This window comes from Miscanthus floridulus, chromosome 7 (assembly GCF_019320115.1).
Source record: "Miscanthus floridulus cultivar M001 chromosome 7, ASM1932011v1, whole genome shotgun sequence".
In the NCBI taxonomy this organism is placed as follows: Eukaryota; Viridiplantae; Streptophyta; class Magnoliopsida; order Poales; family Poaceae; genus Miscanthus; species Miscanthus floridulus.
The window spans coordinates 44,874,525-44,884,653 of record NC_089586.1 but is presented as its reverse complement, the minus strand read 5'-3'; the positions used below and the strand labels follow the sequence as shown (position 1 = coordinate 44,884,653).

Below are 10,129 nucleotides of genomic sequence, written 5' to 3'. Positions count from 1 at the left end.
AAATTGAATTAACATAGTTTTGTTACCCATAGCAACGGATGGGCATTAGCTAGTCAAGGAAAAAGTCCGAACCACCCCATCCAAGTTCTGTTAAGCTCAGCTAATTACTCAGAATTAGTTGTCATTAATATTTATTATCTAAAATTTAATTATGATTATATATTATTAGCTATAATCCTTAATTTTTTATATATATTTCATGATGATTTGTGACAAGTCAAGTTACAATTAATAATATTAATTAAGCAAGCATTAGTACTAATTAGTGTAGTTTGTTGATGCTTACAAACATAAAAATAGTGTTTTTAAAATAATTAAAGAAATTTAAATATTTTAAATAACTAAACACATTTGTGTATCTTCCCATAGGATCAACCAAATACAATCATGTGCCATCTCATACCGGTATCCCACTATAATCAAACATTCTACTCAAACTATTCTATCCATGATCATCTCGTCAGCCGAACTGTCCCATCTAGGATGAAATTGATTTGAGCAACCAAACACTACCTAAGCATATGGTTGCAAAATTTTGGCTTAGATATTTATTTTTTTTACAAAAAAAACAGATTTTAAAAATAAAAAAAAATCACATGCTTGCAGCCTGCCTGAAGAAACCTGGGCCTTCGTACGAGCACGGCCCAAAAGGAAAGGACGCCGCAACTGCTCGGATGCAGGACGCCAATAACGTAACGCCTACCCTTTTTTCTCATCACGTTCTGACGTTCACACCCCGGAGTGCGCGCGCTGCGCTCACCCTCCCTCCCTTCCCCTCTCTCACTCTCTCTCGATCTCGCGCGCGGCGCGGCCTTGCTTTCTGGTGGCGTCGACTGGGCGGCCGCCGCCGCCGCCTCCCTGGTGTCCAGGTCTTCGTCGGTCCCTTGGTGTCTGTCCCTTAGCCTGGTCTTCGTCGGTCCCTCGCCCTTCGCCGGCGACGACCACCAACCAGGTTTGCCCACCCCTTTGCTCTCCCTTGAAACCGAGCACCCAAACCCTAGCTAACGTAAGCTATTTGGGTTTTCGTACTCGGATCTCATCTAATTACCAATGTCTACATGTCTATCCTACTAACGATTGGGTCCGCTCCTGATCCATAGTGCTGGTGCAACGGATCGTTAGGTTTTGCAATTCTGTGTGTTTTGAACATAGTAAGGCTTCGATTTTGGCGATCAGGGGGAAGTGGGGGCGGATGGTTAGTAGTTTTGCGGGCAATTGAGTTCACTGTATGCAATTTGAGCTGTCACTATTTTTGTGTGGTTTTTTTAGTGCGGAGTTGTATTTGAGAACACTTTCAGAGCGCAGAATTTGCTCAGCTGCTGAGATTTGTAGACGTCCTAGCTGTTGGTTTTAGCTACAAATGCTGTTTCTGAGGGTCAATACGCAAATTATTTATGTTGTTTTATGATGCTAGTTTTCTGCAGCAGACGATACTTAGTTTCCATACCTGGGGGCTCAAATGCTGTTCCCTGTGTGTAACTACTGATTTCCCTTTAAGTATGGTATAAGTCGCGACCTCTAATTTTACTGAGAAAAATCCTTTTGTAGTTCGGTGTTGAGGTTAATAAACTGATATCAAACAGAAAATGACCTATTCAAATCCACAGTTGATCGAGTCAATTCGTTTGCTTGCTTGGCTAGTTGGCTTGCTCTGTAATCTTTGCACTAGCTTGTGGACATGTTTGAATAAAAAAGCATATAAAGTTCTCTGCAGTAGTTGATTGTCTAGAATGCTGGAATTACTCCAAATATTTATCCAACAGTGTATTTTCAGCTTATTCCTTGCATTTCTCAGAACTTGTCTCAGCTTTGGACCTGTTATAGTTTAGGGGGAGCAGATGGGTGACTGAACAGAATTGATGTGAGACCCGAGATAGACCAAAAGGCACAGTTGTTTTTAATCTTATTGGTCAGTAATTTTAGTGCCCTAACCAACATATGCCAGCCTATAAGTAATAAAATATGACAATGGTTTTATGATTGATAGAAGTTTTCTGTTTTGGAGGCTATTATCAGTGAACAGCTAGTTACCGTAACCGTAACACATCAGGTCATCTTGCGGCATGGAATTGTTCATCTTAGGAATACCTTATTTATCTCTTTTTACAAACAGAACATTAGAAAATCTAGATCGACAAAATGTATGAAGGCCTATCACATCATTTTTACGAAGTTAAATCTTCAATTATGAGAAAGATGCCATAGTTGTTTCTTTTTTACATACTTGCTAAAATCTGGATTAGATTTTTGGAAGGCATCGTGGCAAGCTGTTCCAGAGTGTTGTTTTAAGAAGACTGATTAGATTGTTATTAAATTAATGGGCTAATAACATACAGCATAAGTGTTTTGAACAATGAAATGCTTAAAGGTGAAACTCATGACTACAACATATGTGATACAGAATTAGATGATGTGTTTTGTGAAAGATTTAAAGTAGTTCTGGATAGGACAATTTAACACATAATTTTTACTTGTTTTACTCATCAAAATCTTTTGTCAAAAAAAAAAACTTTCTGTATCGTGTGATTGTGCCCATGGAATTGTGTTATAATGAGCCTCAATGCTGGGCATATAAGTCCAGAACTGATTTTATTTGCTCTTCTTAATTATATTGCTTATGCAATTCTATGCCTTCGCCTTCAGACTTGTCGTAAGATTGAGTAGCGAACCACTGGTGGTCCTGAACATGTTTTCACTTCTCAATATGTAATTCGTACAGTTGGGCTCAAAGGACCAGCCACTGAGGAAACTCCCACTAAGTTAGTCACACTTGAAAATGGTACATGCTACTGTTAGATGTACCACTGAAGAGAATGAAATTGTTTATCTTTATATCTGGTTACTAAACAAGTGAGTTCAATGGATAATAGAAGCGTTTATTGGGTTTTATCTTTTCCTCTTAAGTGACACACTTCGCCATTGGCCAATTACATTGGGGCCTGTCAACATTGGTCCTTCCTACCTTGTAAATGTACCTATTGTCCTAAAAAACAGGTCCAATTCCAAATAAGCAAAATGACTGAGGTTTCCAAACTTCTTATTTAAAGAGAGATACACTTTTCAATTTTACCAGTTCTAATAGTATGTTAATGGCATGCTCAAAATGGACAAAGTATTTATCTCTATGGATCCATGTTGTGATACGTGGAAAACATAGTTCATCTGAAACTGTGGATAACTTTCTTTTTTTATTTGGTAAGTCCCAAATTCATAGCAGAAGCACCGTAAAAACTGCTTAATATGGTAGTATAGTACTTCCTATCCTGCTTGAACACAATGAAAGATATTATTGATGAATAAAAGCATCTCTGTGATGTATGACCCAATGCAGTGCAGTATAAACCTGAGTAGCAGGTACTTGAATAAAACTGCTTGTATTTGTTTCAAAAATACAAACTGTTGCTTCTTATTCACTATTTTCTTGTTAGTGTCTCATGTTAATATTTAATCTTGCTGTTAGATATGCCTTTTTTATTGAAAAATTCAAGTCTTGGTGGAGGTCATGCTTTCGTAATACAAACTGTTGCTTGCTTCATTATACTATGTTATCCACAGTAGTTCCTTGTTGCTCAAAAAAGATGTGTACTGTTCTGTAGTTAAAACTTAAAACTATTGCACCAAAGAAGATAAATGCCCACACCAGTACACCACATGTCAGTGATTTTCAACATATATTGATCTTGTTCCTATGTAGTCTTAATCCATTTCCAGTTGGATTTAGTTCTGGGATATGAATAATGCACTAGCCATTTATCTTTGTTTTTCTTTTTCATCTCTTAAGTCTTATTTCCCTTCCTGTAGGCTCAACTGCTCTGTAGTTAATCTAATAATTTCTAGAAACAAAATGAAGTGCAATGCTTGCTGGGGGGAGTTGGAAGGGCAAGCTATATCAACCACCTGTGGTCATCTTTTATGTATGGTTCCACTCTAGTACCTTCTCTCTGATGAATTTGATCCCGATTCTAAATAAGTTACTCTCTAATTATTACAGAATACACAATTTAATGTAGCTGGTAATTGCTTATTTAGCAGGTGCAGAGGATGCCAAGAAAATACTCAATAATGATGGTGCATGTCCAATTTGTGATCAGGTGCTCTCAAAAAGGTCAGTTTCTATTTGATGGTGCATTCATTATTTGATTGTGCATGTTTAATGGTGTCATCTTTCCTGTGTGAATGCCTGATACCTAATTGTGCAAGCATATTTCTCATGTCTCCTCTCTGTGTGATATTTAACTGTGCCAAAGCATATCAACCAAACATACATGATTGTAGCGCATGTTATTGAGCATTCTTTGGTGGTTTTACTGTCTACGTTCAGGCAAAAATTAACTTGAAAATTTTGATTCATTTCCTTTTTCCAGCCATATGAAACCTATGGATATAAATCCAAGTGACGATTGGACAAATGTAGGTATCCCTTTGATACATAATAACAGCTACAAATTAATTTTCCTTCTATCCATCTTTTCTGATGAATGTGCTCAATGCTCATGGCAACAGATGGCGATGGTTGGAATATCCCCACAAATACGTATCCTTCATTTCCCATTAACCTTTCACTACATTCACAGTGGGGTTTGTCTTGTACTGCTTTTTTTTATAGCATAGTAATCTGCATTTTGAAGGGCGGGCCTGGTGCAAGCGGTAGAGTCTTACCGCCTGTGACCGGAAGGTCCCGGGTTCGAGTCGCGGTCTCCTCGCATTGCACAGGCGAGGGTAAGGCTTGCCACTGACACCCTTCCCCAGACCCCGCACAGAGCGGGAGCTCTTTGCACTGGGTACGCCCTTTATAGTAATATGCATTTTCCAATCTATGCCTAATTACACTACTTAATAACATGTTTAAGTAGCACTATTATGCAACCAATCTTAGAGCGTAAATGGGGAACTTGGTAAAGCATAACAATGGCATTACTTTTGTGACCTGTGTCTGGTTAAGAAGTTCAGTAGGTATCTTGCTTTTCCTTAAATATGATGAAAATCAGTTATGAAGAGTGCATACAGAAGCGTAATGTTCTACATTGGACAAAAGGAACTGGAGATGCAGTACAAGGTGAACAGAATTGTCGGTCAATGTAGGCAAAAGTGTGAACTTATGCAGGCAAAATTTACTGAGAAACTGGAAGAAGTCCATACCGCATACCAGAAGATGGCCAAAAGATGTCAGTTGATGGAGCAAGAGAATGAAAACTTGAACAGAGATAAGCAGGAGCTGCAAGAAAAATTTGCTGAGAAATCCAGGTTGGTAATGTGCCAGTATTCTCTTGATTCTTTAGAGGAACAAATTCTGTTCCATCCTGTATGTATGAGGATTCAGGGTGTCCTAATCCTGTCCAGGCAGAAGAGGAAGCTTGATGAGATGCATGACCAATTGAGGAATGAATATGAGTCGCTGAAGCGTTCAGCCCTTCAACCTGCAAATAACTATTTGGCAAGACCTCAGCCAGACCTGTTCGCAGGCATGCCCAACATGATGGATGGTGGCAACCATCTGAGACAAGGTAACTTAAAACTTCTGTGCACACAATTTGCTCTGTTCATTATGTCCCTCATACTGGCTATATCATTATACTTTTGCTCTGTTCGCACAAACTACTTCTGTTATGCATCAAAGCCTCAATTATGTTAGGTGCAACGCTTTGATTCTTTACACTGTACCTAGAAACTATGTTAGGTCTCCACAAAAACAGCTTATTCACTGGTTGCAGGATCGGTTGATCTTCCTAAAACTCCAGGGCAGAGAGATGAGGGCTGGGGTCCACCACCAAGGCAACGTCACTCCACCTCCGGTCCCTTTGAGCTGTCTACGGGGTCTCCTGGCCATGCCATGGCTCCTCCGGCTGATATCAGGCCCAGACAGCAGACACGGCCCGCTTTCGGAGCTACAATGAACAATCCATCCAGCGCCCTGCGAAACTTCATAATCTCGCCTGTCAAGCGTCCCCAGGTGTCCCGTAACCGCCAACACATATTCACGTAATGATATCTCCCTTTTGCTCATGCGTAGCGGAAGCAGTATTTGTTCAAACTTTACTGACCACATGGCTATTGAGTTTCTGCACTGACGGATCAAACCTTCAAACTGGTGTTTCAGGCTGTAGAGAGTGGGAATAGCTGACGGCCGGGGTGCTCTGCATTGGAAGTTAAATTGTCGGAAGCTTGCCATGATCCTGTAAATTCTGTAAGATGAGACAGCCGCCCTCCCTCACTGTTAGTTCAGGCCTTTTGGTATGGTGTTGCTTGGTGTTGCCAATGTTAGGGGGCATCCCTTGGAGAATGGATATATGGTTGGTTATGCTAGAAACCTCTCATACGCAGACTTTGTCCATTTCCACAGTTACATGTATAGCAGGAAGTTTCATCTATACCTCTAATCTAGCCTTGGCATGACAGCTGTGGTTAACTTTTTTCTAACTCATCGGAATCTGAACAGGCCAAGTAATCCTGTGCACTGATTGTCTGATTGAGGACCTAAACGAGTTGTTTCGTGGTTTGGAACTCCAATTACTTGATGTTGTCCTAAATAAACTCCAAGTGGAGTTTTGCCTCTTGTCTTGACTTCCATAATATCATCACCTGGGAGTTGGAAATCGATAACTGTATATTCAAGGGTTCGAAACAGTTAGCACAGGCGCTAGTAGCCGCTGTCCGCAGGGAACGTGCAGGGTGGCATCAGGGATCCGCCTTCGCGGCCACCGCCTTCCATTCGGTGCGCCTCTCCGCTGCTTCATCACCATCGCCGCTGCCCAGCTGGCCGCGGTCACTGTCAGGAAGCAACCTCGCACTCATGGCCTCGTTCAGCTTACCTCAGAAAATAGAATCTTTACTAGGGAAACTTTTGGAGGAAATTCCAAGTTTGATTGGTTTTTTTTAGCCGAAACAGTATTTTTTTTACAACTATTGTATATACATAACTGCGCCGTTCGCTTCGTTGAAAAAACAAGCTGAAATATTGTTCTAGCTGATTTGTTGTGAGAGAAAAACACTGTTTCAACTAAAAAATAAGCTGAAAAGTACGGATTATAAGATAAACGAAGAGGACCACAAAATCACATGTACTTCATGTACAACATTAAAATAAACAATAGCCTAGCTTTGTGGCTTGACGAGATGTGATTTATTGGGTTCATAAACCCGGGGTCTCTTACAGACCGGCTTTCCAATAAAGACTCGGTACAGCAGACAACGTTGTAAACCACGTGTAAACTCATGGGCCGGCCCAAACACCTAAACGACATACCAGAAGGACAATCCAATCTCCGATCGGAAGTCCTGGCTGAGTAGGAACGACATCCGCTTTCGACTCCGGCCCGCCTGATCGACCGGAAGGCCTCACAAAGGAAGAACAACGCTTGCTTGCGACACCGGCCCACCTCCGGACGGCCTCTCCGACCAGAAGGCCTGGACAAAACACCACTTCCGACTCCGACCCGCTACTCCGACCGGGAATGCACCGGACCCCTGCTTATAGCTCTTCTCCGACTGGCGCAATCAAAGCCGACTGGGACCAACCGATCGGGGACGCCCACTCGGTAAGGACTAGGAAACAGACGGAGAAAGTAAGGCAGGGCACTCAAGTCAACCGTAATACCAAGGACCGTACCATGTACACCTGTCGGACAGTACCCTACGACCTTTCTGACATGACAGAACCCAAGCAGTGTTGTAGGCGCCGACTTTTCCCCTATAGTGTTGTGGGCGCCATCAACTCTCATACCAGACAAACACGGTAAGGCTCCCCCACGTGCCTCTGGGGCATCAATAGTATTGTGGGCGCCGGCATTTACCATACCAGGCGAACATGGTAAAACCCCTTGCATGCCTCTGACAATCAACAGTATGGCAGGCACCAACGTCTGTCATACCTGAAGAAGACAGCGCAACCTCCCACATGCATCTGACATTAACAGTGTTATGGGTGTCTACAATCATCTTGTACCCGATAGCGTGGGTAACAAGACTTAGCATACGTACACTCTCTCCCTCTCACTTGTAAGGCCATCCCCTTCATCTATAAAAGGGGATGCGCTATCTCCCAAACAGAGAGGTGGATCAGTTCACTAGTACACAACAACAGAACCACCAGGTTCAAACCTCGAGCACACGTTCGAACACTTAGCACATAGCGGAGCTCCCGTCACTCTCGGCCCTTCAGACCAGAGTTCGACCGGACCTCTTGTACCCTCTATCTTTCTCCCTTCTGTTTGTAACCCCACAGCAAACTTTGAGCACCTAGGCTCAGGAATAACATCACCGACCGACTCAAACTGGACGTAGGGCACGTTGCCTGAACCAGTATAAACCCTATGTCATTGAGTGCTAGGCCATCTCCAATCACAACGTACAGCAAAACTATAAATATTTACGTGTTGATCACTTTCTGCACCGACAGTTGGCACCGTCTGTGGGGAAGACGTTGTACGTTCACACTTTTTGGTCATCGGATGGCCCACTTTTTTGCCACCTTCGCCATGGCGGGCTCAAGCGATACAACTCACTTCGGCTCACTGGAGTTTTTCGCACTCCCACCTGTGGGGATGTGGGGTCTGCCCATCTTCGAGCCATCCCAGGCCTTCCTCTTCAGAAGCCTAGACTTCGTCGCCGACCGGCTCGGCGTACTACACCTTCACGAGGAGGCACTTGTTCCAGCGCCCGTCGGAGGTGCACCCTCTATCGGCTCCGGGACGCACGATGACTTCAACAATGAGGCACCTATGCTTCATTCCGAGCAAACTCTCTGCTCAAACCCTGCTGTGAGTAATGCGCATACTATTATTTACTCTCTATTTACTATCTCCCATCGATTATCTAGAGGGACCGTATTGTTCGTACCACAAACACCGTACGACCAGTTCCCCTGCGGCCTCGTGCCTCCAGCGAACGCGTACGCTCGGGGGCTCCAAAGGACGCTGGCGCCGCCCCCTCTCACATCCGAATTTGTGGGAATGGCGAGCTTTGCTCCCACCACTTTCCACGAATTCCTGGATGACGAGGTTGAGAGCGACGGCTCCAGCATCGGCGACGTGGCACCTAGCCACTGTCCGTCCCGGTAGTGCGCTATGGCAGACGCTCCGGGATAGCCGCCGGTGGTTGCGGAGTCTTTGCAGACTCACACCACTTTGGACCCACGTGTGGGGGCCCTCGCGCTCGCACAAGAGCACGCCGAGGAGCTACAACAATGGTGGCAGAACTAGCCGCCGCTTGTGTCGGCGCGCTCGGTGCAGCACGTTGCGCTCCATGCGCGTGACCCGACGAGCGGCGCCCAGGATCATGCTCGCCAGGTCCAGTATGACATCATGAACGAGGGGAACGACCCCCCATAGTTTGCTCAGGCTAGCCAAAACATCGCCGCTGCAGCAATGCTTCTGCGTCGCGTTCCCAAGCCCGTCGACCCCTAGGAGCGGGCGGTCTACCGAAACCTCTGGGCACTGGTACAAGCCACCGCCGTTCAACAAGCGGAAAGCTCCGCATCATGACTCCAACCCATGCCCTCTCTCCCTACTGGGGGAGTGGGGACGCACTAGACAGATCGCTCCATCCGCTCATCGCTACAGCCGCTAAGCGCGGCTCGGGAGGCCACGACTGCGTCATGGTCCGCCCTGGCGCCTGCTCCACACCGACCGCCGGTACGTGAACAGCTCGGTCCGCACTAAGACGCTCGTAGTGTCATCAGCAACTAGCATCAGGCCCGGTATGACGATGACGTCCTTCGAGCGGCGGCAAGGACAGGCGACACGGGACCCCACCGGACCATCGAGGGGAGCGGTGAAATGCGCCCCAGGCATGGTCGCCGGCCAGACGACCGGAGTCCTAGCCCTGAGGGCCCGAGACCACGGGCCTTTGGCCGGCGTATTCAGAGAGCGCCATTCCCACAGCACTTTCAACCACCCACCAACATCGCCAAGTACACCGGGGAGACGAACCCTGGTATTTGGCTCGAAGATTTCCGGCTCGCCTACCGAGCCGGAGGGGTGGATGATGACCTTTTCATCATTCAATATCTCCCCATCTGTGTGGGGGAACATGTTTGGGCATGGCATGAATTCCTCCCACATGACAGCATCCGTGACTGGGCGGACCTCAAGAGGGTCTTCGTCGAAAATTTCTAGGGGACGTATGTCCACCC

At 45.1% G+C, this 10,129-nt stretch overlaps 1 protein-coding gene across 1 annotated transcript; it reads left to right on the top strand.

Annotated features, from left to right (window-relative positions):
* The first annotated feature begins 742 nt into the window (after positions 1-742).
* On the top strand, positions 743-6,368 carry LOC136463140 (E3 ubiquitin-protein ligase CCNB1IP1 homolog). Its single transcript, XM_066462168.1, has 8 exons — positions 743-952; positions 4,033-4,105; positions 4,365-4,410; positions 4,504-4,534; positions 4,989-5,244; positions 5,341-5,504; positions 5,712-5,979; positions 6,098-6,368. Exons 3-8 carry the CDS (start codon positions 4,369-4,371, stop codon positions 6,102-6,104), a joined length of 768 nt encoding a protein of 255 aa, XP_066318265.1. The 5' UTR covers positions 743-952; positions 4,033-4,105; positions 4,365-4,368; the 3' UTR covers positions 6,105-6,368.
* The last annotated feature ends 3,761 nt before the right edge of the window (positions 6,369-10,129 follow it).

Bases quoted from the DNA above. Each gene is read 5' to 3' on its own strand.
- LOC136463140 (XM_066462168.1), top strand. From the start codon at position 4,369: ATGAAACCTATGGATATAAATCCAAGTGACGATTGGACAAAT. The intron at 4,535-4,988 runs GTATCCTTCATT...GATGAAAATCAG, and splicing joins TGGAATATCCCCACAAATAC to TTATGAAGAGTGCATACAGA. The intron at 5,505-5,711 runs GTAACTTAAAAC...CACTGGTTGCAG, and splicing joins TGGCAACCATCTGAGACAAG to GATCGGTTGATCTTCCTAAA.